Genomic DNA, 18,718 nt, shown 5'->3' with positions numbered 1-18,718 from the left:
TAATGATTGTGTCCACTGACAGAGGGACACAATAAGGGTAACCTTTGAAGTTTCAAGGCAATACCCCAAAATTGCCTCTGTTCCCATTTTACTAATTCCCTTCACCATTGGATATCACCCACTGAACCGAGAAATGTTATTTTCTCTGATAGAAAGGAAACGAGGTTCGGAAATAAGCTAAAACCCATAATATACTGTCCCACCTACAGTGGTACCTTGGTTCACAAACTTAATCCGTTCCAGAAGTCCGTTCCAAAAAAAAAAAAAAGTGCTTTCCAAAACCAAGGCGCACTTTCCCATAGAAAGTAATGCAAGATGGATTAATCCATTCCAGACTTTTAAAAACAACCCCTGAAACAGCAATTTAACATGAATTTTGCTATCTAACGAGACCATTGATGCATAAAATGAAAGCAATAAACAATGTACTGCAGTCACACAATCAATCAATCAATCAGTAGGTGAACTGGGTTGCACACAGTCACAAAAACAAAACAAAAAAAGAGCCGCAAAGACAAAAATGCAAAATAAATAGGAAAAACAGACAGACCTCAGTGTAACACTCAAAATGGAAGTGTGGCAGTCAAACCGGAAGTGTAACACTCAAACTGGAGTACGTTCGGGTTCCGAAAAAAGTTCGCAAACCCGATCACTTACTTCTGAGTTTGCAGTGTTTGGATTCCAAGTTGTTTGAGTACCAAAGCATTTGAGAACCAAAATACCACTGTACTTGTTATTGTCATTCTGTTCTCAAGGAAAACTAACCCCATCCACCTTCAATGTATTAGCAGCACTGTGGGGTGTCAGTCTTCTTTGACCCCCCATCACCAAAGATGATATCACACTCAAAGTATTTTAGTGTGAATGTGATAAATATGTCTATTATACAGGCACTGTGTGTTAGGGAGTCATGATGGCTGGCAGCTCGCTATTCAGTGGTAAACTCAGGTTTGCCTGTGCATAGTACATAAAGGTATCCCTAAGGGTGTACTTTTCCCTAAGGCAATTCCACTAATTCATATGAAACCAAATTAAGAAATTATATATAAAACACATTCACACATTCTCTGCTTTGGCCCAAAGACCCCGCGGAAACAGTTTTGAAAGCAAAACACAACAGGAATAAAGTAAGAAGACAGTCCAGAGAAATTTTGGACCAGTAAAATTCAAAACTGATTTGCTAATCCTTAGAATTTCAAACATTGTTTCTTGACACTGTTAGGAGAAATGACTATCCCCAAACGATATAAGATTTCAAGCAACTCCTGCTTTCCATTTTGCCTCTAGCAGTTATTAATGAAGATAAAAATAATGTAACAAATAGCAAAAGAAAGGGGGGAAGAAATAAAAAATAGCAATGATATTTTTGACCTACTTAGCTCTTAGCAGATCCTGATCCTTCAGTGCAGAACCTTGAAGATAGATAACTCTTTGGGACCACATTGGAATCTGGAGCACTCTTCGAACCTGAGCATCCATCTCAGTGGGGCATAATATGACCACATAATAGTCCTGCAAAAACACATATGAGAAGGAACAGAGGAAGAGCAAAAGAGAATGCTATATGGATATATATTTTGCCAGTAGAACACTGTTTTGTTTTTTAAAACTTTTAGTAGCTAAAAATCTGGTGGTGTGAAAGGAACATTTATGACAGGGAATTTATATTCACTTTCAGGTTCTCTAAAAAAAAAGGAAACGAAAGGAAATGGCCCCATGCTATTTAGTTCCACGGTGATTTCGCTGATGCCAAAGCTGCCCAGCAAGATATTGAAGTAGAAAGCTATGTACCATGCTGTGATGAATACAAATCACTTCCCAAAGCAAAGTGTTTGGTTTTTTTAAGCATTACATGCCATGGAAAACAATCTGTGGTTCTGCAGAAGGAAACATGAATTTTACATGTTCCCAAAGACATCTCACCATTCCAAGCTGGCCAAGATGAACATTTCAAGCCATGCCTGAACTAAACGTTTTAGAAGATAGTCTGCAGGAGATTTCTGCCTCAACTGATATTCTGATCTGCTTGGATTACCTGTAGCCTAGGATGAGCATAGAATTCATTTAGGAAATCCATGAGGAGGTCAATCTTAAGAGAACTGACACACAACACCACGTGTTTTTCTGTCTGAGCTCTGTGTCGACTATAATTTCCACCTGATTTTTGTCTTTCCATCCACAAGTAAGCGAGCTGTTCAAACTGCAAAATAAAAAATGGAAAGGTAAGAGTGATTTGTGTATATTTCAGTGCAAATGTCAAATATGTAGATCCCATGGAGCCAACAGAGCAGACACAGAGAGACCTTGTGGTCCAGTTGCCTAGAAACTTTTATTTGTGGTGTTTTAATCTGATGATTTATGGCTCATTCACATATGCGAATCACACATTGATTCAGCACTTAGTGAATGATACTCATGCATGGAAGAACTGTCAGCAAGAGTTATAATATATATGTTATATGAAAGCAAAAAGCAAATCCAAATTCACAGGTTTAGAGGCTCCCTTCACAGTAAAGCTTCTTACTTATGCAAAGGTAGGACTTCAGGCAGAGGATTGGGCTATAGCCTAATCTACTTGCATTTGGAAAGCTAGAATTTTTGATACGGTTTTCCAACTGCATTCTGAAGAAGTACAATCCTTGAATTGAAAAGTATGTGAAGAGTGGCTCTGATAGGAGAGGCAAGATTGTGGGGTGAAATGTCTTGAGCCACAGAGCACAGTGTGCACGCTTGCCAAAGGCTAAATCATAAAGAACTGCAAATGATGCCAGGAGTTTATTATACTGTTATGGATTTCTAATACAGTCGTTCCTTGGAAGTTTATTATACTGTTATGGGTTTCTAATACAGTCGCTCCTTGGAAGTTTATTATACTGTTATGGGTTTCTAATACAGTCATTCCTTGGAAGTCAAATGGAATCCGTTCCGGAAGTCCGTTCGACTTTCAAAATGTTCGGAAACCAAAGTGCAGCTTCTGATTGGCTGCAGGAAGCTCCTGCAGCCAATCAGAAGTCACAGAAGCCCCATCGGACGTTTGGGTTCCGAAGAACATTCACGAACTGGAACACTCACTTCCGGGTTTGCAGCGTTCAGGAGCCAAAACGTCCAAGTATCAAGACATTTGGGAGCCAAGGTGGAACTGTACTAAACAAATCCTCATCATTAAGCAAATATCATTGACAAGAACCACCATCAAAATGCCCAGGGTTTATAACTTGCAATGACTTCGTGTGCTTGTGCCTTGTGTGCAGAAACACACAGTGAACTCCTTATTGGATCAATGGTATCATACCACTTTAAACAGTCATGGCTTCCCTCAAAGAATTTTATTGCCTTTATTACTGTAAGCTGATTTGAGAAGCTTTTGCAGAAGAATAGCCAACAAATATCCTAAATAAATAAAAGTAATTAATTGGTTGACTGTGGTTGACAGGTTCCAATTCCCCCTGTCTCGTATGGAGTGGGGAATATTATACCTGCATTTTATGTTAAAGATGAAATAAACATTGAAAATTAAATTCCTAGTGAAGTTTTTTTTTTAAAAAATAATTGTTTACAATCTGTATCAAATTTCTGAACTCAGTGCATCATTCTGTTTGGATGCAATGAGTTTATGTTTTAATCACATTCCACATTTTTACTGCACTGTCGAATGACTCGCGATGCCTTCGGCTAAGCAATAAAGATCTGGATGGAAATTAAAACCGGCCAAAGATGCGCTTGCAAAATAAATAAATAAAAGGGAAGTGAGTGTGTGAGAGGGGTGGGGTTTCAGGTTAGGAGTGAAGAGAAGCAAGGAATCAGCAACACACACACATACACATTCTGCTTCTGAAACAGGTGTTTTTGGTTCCTCATCCAGTCTCTCTTAAACTAAACAAGAAATACAGAATACAAGTTAAATACATTTTAATTCATTAAATACCTCTCAGTAAAAAACAATTAATTTCTTCCAAAAGTAAGGTATAGGATCTAGGGATTTAAACTAGCCAAGGTATACTCAGAGTGGACCAAGTGAAATCCGTGGGCATGATACTAGTTTAATTCTCTTGATTTCAAGGGGACTGAACGGAATATGATTTAGTTGCATACATCCATACATGCTTCAATGGAACAAAGACGAAAGCTCACTCATCCCAAGCAGGTGTGAAAAATGTATTCAATGCTTGTTTCAATGTCAACAGAAACCTTCTCCAGTAAAGAGGAAACACCAGAAACTGATGCTTTGTTCGTACTGTATTTTTCGCTCTATAAGACGCACCAGACCACAAGACGCACCTAGTTTTTGGAGGAGGAAAACAAGGAAAAAAATATTCTGAATCTCAGAAGCCAAAACAGCAAGAGGGATCGCTGTGCAGTGAAAGCAGTGATCCCTCTTGGTGTTCTGGCTTCTGGGATAGATGTGCACCCTGCATTCGCTCCATAAGACGCACATACATTTTCCCTTACTTTTTAGGAGGGAAAAAGTGAGTCTTATAGAGCAAAAAATACGGTAAATGGAAGAATACATATATGACTATTTTGAAAAAATGGTGTAAAATGAACATTTCACTTTTAACAATGCATCCCTATTTACCCCGCCCCTTTTTTATAACAAGGGGGAAAAATTACCTGTATTGGCAACACCACAAGGGCAACACAGATCATAATGACAACGAGCAGTTTTGAAGGCCAGATCTTGGGAGTAACATCCCCAAAGCCCACAGTGGAAAATGTCACTATGCAGAAATAAAGGGAGTCAAAGAGTGTCAGCTTGTTTCCTGCTCGTTCCAGATGTTGAATTCCACAAATACTATGTAAAGAAAAGAATGAATAAAAACAAAAACAACACCTGTAACTAGGGGTAGATACATACTAGGACAATTATGCTTGGAAGGGGATCAAATCTTTGGCACACATCGAAATACACTTGTCAACATAATAATATTTCACAATTCACAAACATGGCAGAAACTTTTGGTTCCTTCTTTCCTTTTCTTCCCCACCTGTCCATTAGAAGAACTTGTAGCCAGGAACTGCTCCAGAATGACAGTATTTTGCAGGAGGGATTCAGTTGCACATCAGAATTTTAGGTTTGGGGAATAAATGCACTCTGTTACCGTGGTGCAACGCGTCCACTTTTTATAAAGGGCTTTCTGTGCTTTGGAAAATGTTGGGGAAATAAACCCAGGGCCGTCTTTAGATATACACTGCCAGGGTGCACAGATCCACCCAGCGCCCCCAAATTTAGTTTAGCCCCCAAATTAACTTTTATTATGCCTTATGTCACTATGATCATTTGATAAATAACACTCCAAATGCACGGCTCCAAAGGAGTTTGTGTGTGTGTTTTGTTTAAAACCAGCTTTTCCAAAGAAGACAAAGAACACATTGGGAATCGGTGTAAAGGCTCCATGCATGCGCTTACAGTCACAGGGAGGTGTCTGAAAAATGAGATGGGCGCATTGAGATGCGCATTGTGCGCGTACGTAAGAGAGCCATCTCAGGCAGCCTTTCATTGTGGAAGCAACCTTATTCCTAAAGGAGCTGGGAGGGCCCTTGCGAGCGTGCATATACAAGTGCTTCTTGGGCGCGCTCCCATCGCTAAATAGGCGCATTCTCTTTCTGTCTGTCTCTCCCTCTTTCCTGTCACTCCCCCTCCTCCCGGCTTTGGTGAGTGAGTCTTTCCAGAGAACTCTCCCTACAGCAGCATTAGCAGGCAGGTGGTGCAAGATCAGTTGTGTCAAAGGTGCAGCTGACCCCGCTGCCACAAAGCGGCTCAATACAATATGCTTCAGTGGCGGGGACCTGGCGCCCCCCAGAATTCGGCGCCCAGGTGCCCCGCACCCCTTGCACCCCCAGGTAAAGATGGCCCAGAATGCACTAAAAATTATGAGGTGACTAAGGGAAGAATTGTAGGCACCCTGCTAGCAAATACAAACACTTATTGTTGTATAGCAGCCCCACAAACAAAGCAAAGCAAATATTTAGTGAAGACGGGATATAATGTAACCTCCATTAAGTTTTGTGCAAGCTAACCAGGATGAATGTGGAGGGGCTCTCAGAACTTGTACTGAAGTGTACCCCCACCCTGCAAATACTTTTCCTTCTTGTGCTACATCAGTTTAGATAGTGGACTGCCATTTTTCCAGATATGACCAAAGGAGCCGGGTAGGGAAAAAAAAGAAAACTTTAAATAATGTACTCCATTTCATGCTATGTTCTGTGTGTTCTTTAAAAGTGACTTCTGGGTGTCTTTAAAATTCATGTATTTCAATATTAATATTACCCCTTTACAGTGGTACCCCGGGTTACATACGCTTCAGGTTACATACATTTCAGGTTATAGACTCCGCTAATCCAGAAATAGTACCTCGGGTTAAGAACTTTGCTTCAGGATGAGAACAGAAATCGTGCTCCAGCGGCGTGGCGGCAGCAGGAGGCCCCATTAGCTAAAGTGGTGCTTCAGGTTAAGAACAGTTTCAGGTTAAGAACGGACCTCCAGAACGAATTAAGTACTTAACCCGAGGTACCACTGTATCTCAAAAGCTGATAGACATCTTGGAATTGGTAGGATCTACTAAGCAGCTGAAATAAAAGTTGTACAAGGGTCTCGTAATTTTCTCCCAATTCCTGATATTTTCTGTTAGAGAAATTACATTTTCTGTTAGAGAACTTGTTGCATTACAGCCATTTTTTAGGGGTTTAAACCTAAAAAGGGATTTAAACCACCATATTTTGTTAATCAACACTGTGAATTTGACTGTGCAGTGAAGAAATGCTATTATTATCAGCTTATGTCCCTTGTTCAGTTAGGTAGAATTGTGTGGTCCCAGAGGAAAGACCAGGTGAGTAAAAATTACCAGGTGCTGAAGACTAGCTGTCAGGGCTTTTAAACGTGGACACAGAATGGGCATGGATATGGATTTTGCAAGCAAATGCAATTAGCCAATTTGCCTCATTCCTAGGTTCTACATGCTGTATTTATGCTTAGAAGAACATCAGGTGCTGCGTACACAACAATGGAAATCAATTCTTCAAATGAACTTTATTTGAAATGCCTAACTTTGACACTGCATCTGTTAGTGAATTCCATATATTAAGATGAATCTGCAAAGGACTGATACACATGCATAATAACACATCACCCAATGGGCAATCACAATGACTTGTGGCTAAATGCACAAACTGCTTCTGAAAGAAAAGGGTTAAGAGGTGAAATGAAAGCTCTGCAGAGAATTGTTTCAAACAGGCAAGCCATTATGCTTGCTGTGAGATGCACATGCACTTGTAAGAAATCCTTACAAAGAAATGTAATTTTACCAGTAGATATAATACTGGTATATGGTGTTCTGCTCTCCATGGCATATGGATGAATCCTATGTGTTATACATATGACCTATGTTGTGCAGACAGACTATAATTCAGGTATAGCATGCATGTTGCATGCAGAACGATGTTCAATGTCAAGCATCTTCTTTTAACGGTAAAGGTAAAGGTAAACACGGGTGGTGCTGTGGTCTACACCACTGAGCCTCCTGGGCTTGCCAATGGAAAGGTCTGGGGTTTGAATCCCCATGACGGGGTGAGCTCCCATTGCTCTGTCCCAGCTCCTGCCAACCTAGCAGTTCGAAAGCACACCGGTGCAAGTAGATAAATAGGTACCGCTGTGGCAGGAAGGTAAACGGCATTTCCATGCACTCTGGTTTCCGTCACGGTGTTCTGTTGCACCAGAAGCAGTTTTGTCATGTTGGCCACATGACCTGGAAAGCAGTCTGTGAACAAACGCCAGCTCCCTTGGCCTGAAAGTGAGATGAGTGCCGCAACCCCATAGTTGCCTTTGACTGGACTTCACCGTCCAGGGGTCCTTTACCTTTTCTTTTTCTTTTTACCTTCTGTTAAAGCAGAGGTTCCCAAACTCATTTGGCCTACCACCCCTTTTAAAGAGAAAAATTACTCAATGCCCTCCAAAAATCTACCTTATTTAAGCGAGCAAATGAAGAGGCAGTAACAAATTTGCATTCTTTTTTGTATCAGTATGTCTACCTGCATCCTAGGAAAAGGGACCCCTGACCATTAGGTCCAGTCGTGACCGACTCTGGGGTTGTGGCGCTCATCTCACTTTATTGGCCGAGGGAGCCGGCGTACAGCTTCTGGGTCATGTGACCAGCATGACAAAGCCGCTTCTGGTAAACCAGAGCAGCACACGGAAACGCCGTTTACCTTCCTGCTGCAGCAGTACCTATTGATCTACTGGCACTTTGGCATGCTTTCAAACTGCTAGGTTGGCAGGAGCAGGGACCGAGCAACGGGAGCTCACCCGGTCGCAGGGATTCGAACCACCGACCTTCTGATCGGCAAGTCCTAGGCTCTGTGGTTTAACTCACAGCGCCACCTGCATCCTTTAAAAGAATGTGTCAGAAGTGGGATCTCCATCCTACAACACAGTAAAGAAAGATGAAGTTGTGAATAGGCAGACAAGCTATGATCCACTTCCTGAGCCTCGGTGAAGCTGAAAACGGTTCACCCAAGCCCAGGAAAACCCCTGGCCTCCAACACGAGGCATGGTCACTGTCCCACAATGGCACCCAACCTGGTGGTGTCATTATATAACAGGTGGAACGGTTTTTCAAAATTTCCTTCTCTTCTTTCCTTATGCTTCCACCGCCCCCTCATTATTATTCAATGCTCCCCCCAAGTCTACTACTGGCTCTCTGGGTCCTTCCAGTGTCCCCCAGGGGGTGGTATCACCCACTTTGGGAGGCACTGTGTTAAAGGATCGGGTAGCAACAGACACAGAAAGGCCACATCCAAATAATGGGAGTGCCACATGCAGTCTTAATGGTACTATTTCAGCAGGAAACATTTTCCCGAGCAGGCAGGATTTGTTCAGTGAATGCTATTTGGATTGGAAATATGCAATGCACTACCAAGAGGCAGTTTATGTCTGATCAAGATTATGATGGCTCACTGACTTTGCCCACAGCACAAAATTAGGCGGTATTCAGATTCTAGTGTGTATATAGAAATTCATTCAAGCCTGCAGCATACTTCATATCCCCCCCCCCCCATCTTATCCCCAGGAAGTCAGTCAGCAAACCATTTATTGGAAGGGAATTCAAGCATGGCAAACTTGGATCTAATAGCTTGCCTTTATACCATATCCCAACATTTACATAAGTAATTCTGTAGACAAGGTTGGATACCTATGGCAGAAATACCTCTTTTGTTGTCGTTTCCCCAGTGAAACTAATTTATGCTCATTTATAAATTGTTCTTTCCCAAAATAAAATTTATGCCCAGTGTTCTGCCATATTCTCTCTTGGCTGTGGATGAACCCATTACACTCAGATTGACCTTGGGCAGAGTTAACAGGTCTTTTCATCAATTTCAGAAGACCATGACTGCCAGGTTCTCTCTGGACTGTGAATATACCCCAATTCAGACTCAGTTGACCTTAGGCAAAGTTATCAGGACTTTTCATAAACGTCAACAGGCTATAGCTAAAGCATATTTATTCTTTTGTATATCCCAAGATACACAGTCTCAGTATACTGTAGAATAAACTCTTTCAGTGCCACAGTTTAGGAGGGGGGAAGTTATGCTAAGCTACCATCAGTGCTATTTTTCAAGAAAAAATGGTGTTGGAACTCACCACGAACACCTCCCTTGTTCTCTTAGAGGAGCAATAGCGCTCACCTGAGAGGTGCCAGAACTGTGTTGCAGTGAGTTCTGGCTCAAAAAAAGCCCTGGCTCAGAGGGAATGAGGGCATCCTATCCAATTTTGTGACAGCCAGGAGAGACTAACTGTGCAAGCTTAATCATTTATAATTACATGTAAGTCCTCTTGAATTTAGTGGAGCATACTTCTAGGTAAAAGGGGTTAGGATTGCAGATTTAGACGGGGAGGGGGACTGTGGGTATTTCTATAACCCTAGGTACAAACCAGTATCAGATTAGGCAGTGGTTGAAGAGGAAATAACTGTAGTGAAGTAAAAGGTCTGAAAAGAAAGGGAGAGAGGAAGTGAGAAACTAAGGAATGAAATGAAAATGTCGCTGAGGGACTGGCTCATGTTACCTAATCGCCAAGGAAACCACTGAGGCAAATTCATACGACACCATAGGGACAAGCACATGGATCCCACCTGACGAAAATCCTACTGTGAAAGGTAAAAGGTAAAGGACCCTTGGACAGTTAAGTCCAGTCAAAGGGAGCTGCGGCGCTCATCTCGCTTTCAGGCTGAGGGAGCCAGCGTTTGTCCACAGACAGCTTTCCTGGTCATGTGCCCAGGATGACTAAACCACTTCTGGCGCAATGGAAACCAGAGCACACAGAAACGTCATTTACCTTCCCGTTGCTGCGGTACCTTTATATCTACTTGGTGTGCTTTCGAACTGCTAAGTTGGCAGAAGCTGGGACAGAGCAACAGGCGCTCACTCCGTCGTGGGAATTCGAACCGCCAACCTTCTGATCAGCAAGCCCAAGAGGCTCAGTGGTTTAGACCACAGCTCGACCCGCGTCCCCGTGAAAGAAGGTGAAATTAAGGTGAAGGGATCTGTGCAAGTGGCCCTGCTGTGTCATTCCGAAATATAGATACTCATCTGAAGAGAATGGGATCTTGCAATGGACAACCGGTTCCTACATCACTGGCATAATGTGAGAAGATCCAGTGTACCTGTAGATTATTACTATTTAATTTGAGTTTTAGATAATGTCTAGAAATTATTCCAACAAACTTGACAGATCCACATACAATGCTTTGGCCACCTCATGAGAAGAGAAGACTCCCTAGAAAAGACCCTAGAATCATAGAATCATAGAATCATAGAGTTGGAAGAGACCACAAGGGCCATTGAGTCCAACCCCCTGCCAAGCAGGGAACACCATCAGAGCACTCCTGACATATGGTTGTCAAGCCTCTGCTTAAAGACCTCCAAAGAAGCAGACTCCACCACGCTCCTTGGCAGCAAATTCCACTGTCAAACAGCTCTTACTGTCAGGAAGTTCTTCCTAATGTTTAGGTGGAATCTTCTTTCTTGTTGTTTGGATCCATTGCTCCGTGTCCACTTCTCTGGAGCAGCAGAAAACAACCTTTCTCCCTCTTCTATGTGACATCCTTTTATATATTTGAACATGTCATATCACCCCTTAACCTCCTCTTCTCCAGGCTAAACATGCCGTTCCTTAGCCGTTCCAGGCTAAACATGCCCAGCTCCCTTAGCCATTCCTCATAAGGCATCGTTTCCAGGCCTTTGACCATTTTGGTTGCCCTCCTCTGGACATGTTCCAGTTTGTCAGTGTACTTCTTGAACTGTGGTGCCCAGAACTGGACACAGTACTCCAGGTGAGGTCTGACCAGAGCAGAATACAGTGGCACTATTACTTCCCTTGATCTAGATGCTATACTCCTATTGATGCAGCCCAGAATTGCATTGGCTTTTTTAGCTGCTGCATCACACTGTTGGCTCATGTCAAGTTTGTGGTCAACCAAGACTCCTAGATCCTTTTCACATGTACTGCTCTCAAGCCAGGTGTCACCCATCTTGTATTTGTGCCTCTCATTTTTTTTGCCCAAGTGCAATACTTTACATTTCTCCCTGTTAAAATTCATCTTGTTTGTTTTGGCCCAGTTCTCTAATCTGTCAAGGTCGTTTTGAAGTGTGATCCTGTCCTCTGGGGTGTTAGCCACCCCTCCCAGTTTGGTGTCATCTGCAAATTTGATCAGGATGCCCTTGAGTCCATCATCCGTCGTTGATAAAGATGTTGAATAAGACCGGGCTCAAGACAGAACCCTGTGGCACCCCACTAGTCACTCTTCTCCAGGATGAAGAGGAACCATTGATGAGCACCCTTTGGGTTCGGTCAGTCAGCTAGTTACAAATCCACTGAGTGGTAGCATAGTCAAGACCGCATTTTACCAGCTTCTTTACAAGAATATCATGGGGCACCTTGTCAAATGCCTTGCTGAAATCAAGGTAGGCTACATCCACTGCGTTCCCTTCATCTACCAGGCTTGTAATTCTGTCAAAAAACGAGATCAGGTTAGTCTGACACGACTTATTTTTCAGAAATCCATGCTGACTATTGGTGATCACAGCATTCCTTTCTAGGTGTTCACAGACTGTTTGCTTAATGATCTGCTCCAGAATCTTCCCTGGTATTGATGTCAGACTGACTGGGCGGTAATTATTTGGGTCCTCTCCTTTCCCCTTTTTTGAAAATAGGGACAACATTTGCCCTCCTCCAGTCTGCCGGGACTTCGCCTGTTCTCCAGGAATTCTCAAAGATGACTGCCAGTGGTTCTGAGATCACATCTGCCAGTTCTTTTAATACTCTTGGATGCAGTTCATCTGGCCCTGGAGACTTGAATACATCTAGACTAGCCAAGCATTCTTGTACTATCTCCTTAGTTATTCTGGGCTGTGTTTCCTCTGCTGAATCATTTGCTCCAAATTCTTCAGGTTGGGCATTGTTTTCTTTATCGGAGAAGACTGAGGCAAAGAAGGCATTGAGGAGTTCAGCCCTTTCTGTGTCCCCTGTTTGCATTTCACCATCTTCTCCTCTGAGTGACCCCACTGTTTCTTTGTTCTTCCTTTTGCTATGAACATACCCATAAAAGCCTTTTTTGTTGCTTTTAACCTCTCTAGCAAGCCTGAGTTCATTTTGTGCTTTAGCTTTTCTGACTTTGTGTCTACACGTGCTGGCTATTTGTTTGAATTCCTCTTTGGTGGTTTCCCCCCTTTTCCATTTTTTGTACACATCCTTTTTTAATCTTAACTCAGTTAAAAGTTCTTTAGATAGCCACCCTAGCTTCTTTAGGCACCTTCCATGTTTCCGTCTCACTGGTATTGCCTGAAGTTGTGCTTTTACTATCTCCCTCTTAACAAACTCCCAGCCATCATGAAGTCCCTTTCCTTTAGTATTACTGTCCATGGGATTTCACCTAGTATGCTTGGCTGCTCCTTTCCGCTGTATAGTAAACTTCAGAAGAGCATGATCACTTCTACCCCACTAACCAGGTCACCAACATTGGTTAGGACCAGATCTAAAATGGCTGTTCCTCTTGTTGCTTCTCCCACTTTCTGGACAATGAAGTTGTCTGCAAGGCCAGTGAGGAATCTGTTTGACCCTATGCTCTTGGCTGAGTTTGACATCCAACAAATATCCGGGTAATTGAAGTCCCCCATTACTACTATAGGGACGCAGGTGGCGCTGTGGGTAAAAGCCTCAGCGCCTAGGGCTTGCCGATCGAAAGGTCGGCGGTTCGAATCCCTGCGGTGGGGTGCGCTCCCGTCGTTCAGTCCCAGCGCCTGCCAACCTAGCAGTTCGAAAGCACCCCTGGGTGCAAGTAGATAAATAGGGACCGCTTACTAGCGGGAAGGTAAACGGCGTTTCCGTGTGCGGCTCTGGCTCTGGCCAGAGCAGCGATGTCACGCTGGCCACGTGACCCGGAAGTGTCTTCGGACAGCGCTGGCCCCCGGCCTCTTGAGTGAGATGGGCGCACCAACCCCAGAGTCTGGCAAGACTGGCCCGTACGGGCAGGGGTACCTTTACCTTTACCTTTATTACTACTATCCTTTTGCATGCTTGGCCATCTGTTCCAGGAAGGCATCATCTATGTCCTCCGTTTGGCTTGGGGATCTATAGTAAACTCCCACAATGAGGTCACTGTTATTCTTCTCTCCCTTAATTTTGACCCAAATGCTCTCACTTTGGCTTTGAGGTTCCCCTGATGGTGGGAAAGATGGAGGGCACAAGGAGAAGGGGATGACAGAGGACGAGATGGTTGGATAGTGTTCTCAAAGCTACGAACATGAGTCTGACCAAACTGCGGGAGGCAGTGGAAGACAGGAGTGCCTGGCGTGCTCTGGTCCATGGGGTCATGAAGAGTCGGACACAACTAAATGACTAAACAACAACAATAACAAACTTGAGGAGTTAAGTTCCTATCAGTTTGGAAGCAAATGTGGCAACCCTCAAAATAAGGTTGTGATTTCTATAAATTCAGCAAAGTTAAGTTTAAGGATTTTATAAATTTGAAAAGAAAAAGAAAAAAGGATTTGAGGTTCCGGGATTCTATGCCCTATGGAATTTGAGGGCACTGTGACAAGAAAGTTCTAGAGTACTGCATTTCATTTCAAGATCTTGAAAGGAACCTTCTTGAATGTTTAAGGCAGAATGGGGAAGTGTTTCTGTTTGTACCCAAATAATAGCCAGGCCAATTCAAACATTACCTCAGAAGTATGGCTGCAAACAAGGCTTTTTTGTTGTTGTTGTTGTTGTTGTTTATGTGGCCAGAGTTCCAAATGGCTCTGGTAACATTTCTGTCTTCTTCCTCTGGGAATCTTCCTGATCGTATCCAAGAGACAGTTCCCTAGCTGGCATTAGTAATGGTACTTTCATGTACAGCCACCAGCTGCCCATGTTCATAGGCAAGGATGAGCCGCTAGCAAATTCACACACACACTTCTGTTGTCTCTTGTAGCTGAATTTCCCTTAAAGGTTTTGGGAACTGAAAGAGCAGCAAGAAATATGTGCTCAGACAAAGCCTGCCCGCTTCCCCGTGTAATGTGTTACACATGTAGCATGGCTCGCAGGCATGTGCAGAAATTTAAAAATTGGTTATTCAAAATTATGGCTCAAGTTCCAACAAAATATAGCAGAATGAGAGATGGAACTACAGGGCTTCCCAAAGGCTCTGCTGAGCGAATAGCAACTTTTGGTTTCTCCTCTCTTTTCCATTACAGTTGGTTGTTAAGGGGACACTGTAGCTGTAGAATGAGTGTTTGGGTTTGCTGTTTTCCTCCTCCCTCCCAAGCCCTTTCCCTCTTGCATTCAGTCTTTTAGACTGTGAGCCTGTGGGTATGTACCATCTTGTTACTGATATGTGTAAGCTGCTTTAACTAAATCACAGTACTGTAGATAAAAAAATTGAAATGATAACTCAAGTCTGTATACTGTTCTTCTTATTATTATTATTATTATTATTATTATTATTATTATTATTTTGCTGCTAGGAATATAGATGTCCTGGAAAGAGAGAAGATTTAACTTATTGTTATAGTAACCTTTGTCCCCTAAGGCAAGGGCAAATAATTCCAACAGAACTGCAGTTATCATCCAAAAGCAAGTAATAAACAGAGACAGAGGAAGAAGTGAGCACCAGGAGAGGGAAGAATGATACCGCTAACCTCTTAAAATAATCACATTCACAAACTACCTGAACTTTGGAGCATTGAGTCATTATTTACCGAAATCTTTATCTAGTTCCCGTAAAGAAGTACTTTCATTCTGTATTGACACCAAACCTCTTGCCAATTTGTTTCTTTTGCAAGTACATCTTTCCTAAGTGTAACATAAAAAAAAACCTATTGGGGGGAAAAAAGAAATTGGAGTTCTTTCTTAATGACAGGAAATAAGACAAAGGGGGAGGGCGTTAAAACTAGAAGGCTTACGAAATCTTTGCAGTAAAGCATGAGACTCTTAATTTCAAAGGTCATGGGTTCAAGTTCCACACTGGGCAAAATATTCCTGCATTTCAGAGGTTTGGACTTGATAACTTTCGTGGTCCCTTCCAGCCCTAAAATTCTATGAAATGTGCACCTCAGAGTGAGAAAAGGAATGCCACAGAGACAGAAAATAAGAACACAGCTGAATCAGAATGCAGTGCCTGCTTCTAAAAGTTATTCAAAGAGGTCATTTGAGTAAAATATACTTTCAGAAGAAATTGCCACACCTGCAGATGCCATAATGAATGGTTCTGAACCAATTTCTAGTGATGCTTTATGACGATTGCTAGCCAAAAAGTCTAATAGACAGGTGTCAACAACATACATTCTTGTTTCTATTGGCAGCAGCAGATGGTGAGAGAATTACCTGGTTCAGAAAATAAGTTTTGTGCAGCTGGTAATGATTGGAAGCAATACAAAACTAACGTTATTTCCCCTCAAAGTTCTTCCGAAGCTCAGAATGGAAAGCACATTTCTACACATGAGCACAGTGTGCTTTGCCTTCAAGCGTAAATAAGTATTTTAGACAAAGTCCTGGATACAAGTTTCTGCTGAAATATAGCTAAGCAAATATGTTTGTGGTGGCAGGAGACTCAAGACTCCAGGGACCATGAGGGAACAAACAATCTGTGCATCCCATGATCTGGACTAACAGTATACCTTTCATTGGAAGCTCTGCAAACTATCTCCTAACCTATGTTCTGTCTCATGTCTTGCTGTAAGCTATAGTTTAGCTTATAGTAAGATGTCTGTCTGTCTGTCTCACTCTCTCTTACACACACACACACACACACACAGATTTTCCTCTTGCACCAAATTATAGGTAAAGAGACCCCTGACCATTAGGTCCAGTCGTGGCTGACTCTGGGGTTGCGGCGCTCATCTCGCTTTATTGGCCGAGGGAGCCGGCATACAGCTTCCAGGTCATGTGGCCAGCATGACTAAGCCACTTCTGGCGAACCAGAGCAGCGCACGGAAACACCGTTTACCTTCCCACCGGAGCGGTACCTATTTATCTACTTGCACTTTGACATGCTTTCGAACTGCTAGGTTGGCAGGAGCTGGGACTGAACAATGGGAGCTCACCCCGTCGCGGGGATTTGAACCACTGACCTTCTGATTGGCAAGTCCTAGGCTCAGTGGTTTAACCTACAGCGCCACCAGTGTCCGGTTTTAATTGATACAGAGACTTCTGGAAGGTGGCATTTCTTCTTTTTCCTACTGAGAACATTCCCAAATTGTTGTCTCTATTCATACATGAGTAACAGAATTCAAAGAGCTATGATTCAGTTCCAGAACTGGTTGTCTCTCCTAGTAACAGTCAGTATACAATGGGATATGGGTTCAGGCCTTGGGATCAAATGTTCCCATTCATAGGAAGTTGAGATAGACTGGGGCGGCCGGATTGCTTATCATGTAAGCTATTGCTTTTTGAAACCCCCCTTTTCTAAACAAGTATTAAAATTTGCAAGAGCTCTGTGGCATGACCCATGTGTACAAACATATTTCTGCAGCTCTAATTTGTCTCATTTCTACCTCTCTTCCACCAAAAAGAGAAAGGCATAAGGATTATGGGAAATGGGAAAAATCATGTGCACATCCCATATACAAAAACAGCTGGATCATATTTGATCATCTTTGTGTGATGAAGACTGAACCATGACTGTGAATTGCAAGCCAACTCTTTCATTTCAGCACATGTAGACTAGTGTGGGAAAGTGTGTTCTCCATAAAAGAGAGCACGTGTTTTGGTGGGGGCCAAAAAGACCCCACTGTTGTTAGGCAAGGAGTGTTGCTGGGGAGAATGTTATGTTGCTAAAGTGTGGGAGGGGTCAGAGGTCTTAAATGCAGGGCTCGTAGCCTGGGGCCTTCTCTTGGGCTGCGTGCACCGGATCACTCGCCCACCCTCCCTGAAAAGGGGGGGGGGGTTCGTTGTCCTCTGATCTTGCTATGCCTGTCATGGGGTTGTCTGCCTTGGGGCAGGGGCCTGGTAGGAATTTTGTCCATTTGGCTGATTGGCTGTTGCCATTTGGTTTTTGCCTACTGCGTAGCAAATCATCACAACTTATAAGGTTGGCGGTTATGCATTGGTTCAAATTGGTTGGTGGAGGGGTAAGTGCCTACCCCTCCAATGGTGGTGTGGAAAGGGAATTCTGTTAAAGGAATCCAGGGGCTTGCCATTCTTTTCGTCCTTGTCCCTGGCATCGGACTTGGGCTGTGCAAGCCACCAGGAGCATCAGGGTGAGAAGTGAGGGACTGAGGCCCAGCTTCATTTCTCCCCAAAAACTGTTTCCCTGACTGGCTTCCGCTGGGATCCAGAAGTCAGTTCTGTCCCTGGGGCAAGGACAGATAGTCGTAACCAATGCCTAAGCAACCACTCACGTGTATTTAAATAAAGTTGTGGCCAAATTCATGCCAAAGACCTTAAACAAAAATTGATGTGTGAAGTGTGAGTTATTGGGGTGGCCTGGGGGACCTCAATGCGCAAGGGGATCACGTCCTTATCATTCATTTATATATTAACAAAACATTTTGCCATAACATTTTATCATCTCATTAGCAAGCGTGGATTTTTATACCACACATATGTATATATGCCTTCCTCTATAATAACTGGTGAAGAAAATTAAATTATTTTAAGAAAATTAATGCACACAGTAAAGTTTTATTCTGTGTGGTACGGTGCCGTTCCCACAAAGCCTTCTTCAAAATCTGTTACTAAGCATATTAAGGAAGATGGCAAAATCATTTTGTTGCTTTGGGGAAACTGGATGTTCAATGATTGCCTTCAGATGATAGCCAAGTTTTCTCTCATTCTCAGTGCTTGGACAAATTATCTCTTCACCGATAAAATTACTCACAACCACTCTTTCTTAATAGCAACAGCTCTGGTTTCCTTTTCTTCTTCTTTTTCAAAGTGGAGATCTTCAAAGCTAACAGCGATCTATGAAATATCTTGATAATGAAAAGATATATCTGAAAGCTAAAGTGATGGGAAACATGTTATCATGGAGCAATTTCTACTGCATCCTGTGCAGCTCTCCACACTTGGCACTCCAGATCTGAAACGTACAAAAATAAGAGACGCCGCATTTGCAAAATGTTCTCTAGCCCGATATGGGAGTGGGAGATGTTCTGATAAAAAGAACATTCATGGCGTTTTGTTGGGCACTCAAGCCCTGCAATTTGGAGAACGTCCTCAAGATAAGGGATATCGGTGACGAGCCTT

At 42.8% G+C, this 18,718-nt stretch overlaps 1 protein-coding gene across 7 annotated transcripts in view; it reads right to left on the bottom strand.

Moving 5' to 3' along the window:
• The window catches only part of KCNT2 (potassium sodium-activated channel subfamily T member 2), a 222,263-nt gene that overhangs the window by 84,350 nt on the left and 119,195 nt on the right, over nucleotides 1-18,718 (bottom strand). For all 7 annotated transcript variants that reach the window (XM_083745330.1, XM_083745333.1, XM_083745332.1 and 4 more), the window contains 3 exons: nucleotides 4,612-4,792; nucleotides 2,036-2,200; nucleotides 1,376-1,512 (listed from right to left, as the gene is read on the bottom strand). In XM_083745330.1, the coding sequence (XP_083601456.1) occupies nucleotides 1,376-1,512; nucleotides 2,036-2,200; nucleotides 4,612-4,792 (483 nt within the window). The remainder of the gene's footprint in view (nucleotides 1-1,375; nucleotides 1,513-2,035; nucleotides 2,201-4,611; nucleotides 4,793-18,718) is intronic.

The sequence above is a fragment of the Podarcis gaigeae genome (assembly GCF_964106915.1).
Source record: "Podarcis gaigeae genome assembly, chromosome: 6".
Lineage (NCBI taxonomy): Eukaryota > Metazoa > Chordata > Lepidosauria > Squamata > Lacertidae > Podarcis > Podarcis gaigeae.
The sequence above is the reverse complement of the archived record's forward strand: the minus strand, read 5'-3'. Positions and strand labels throughout refer to the sequence as shown.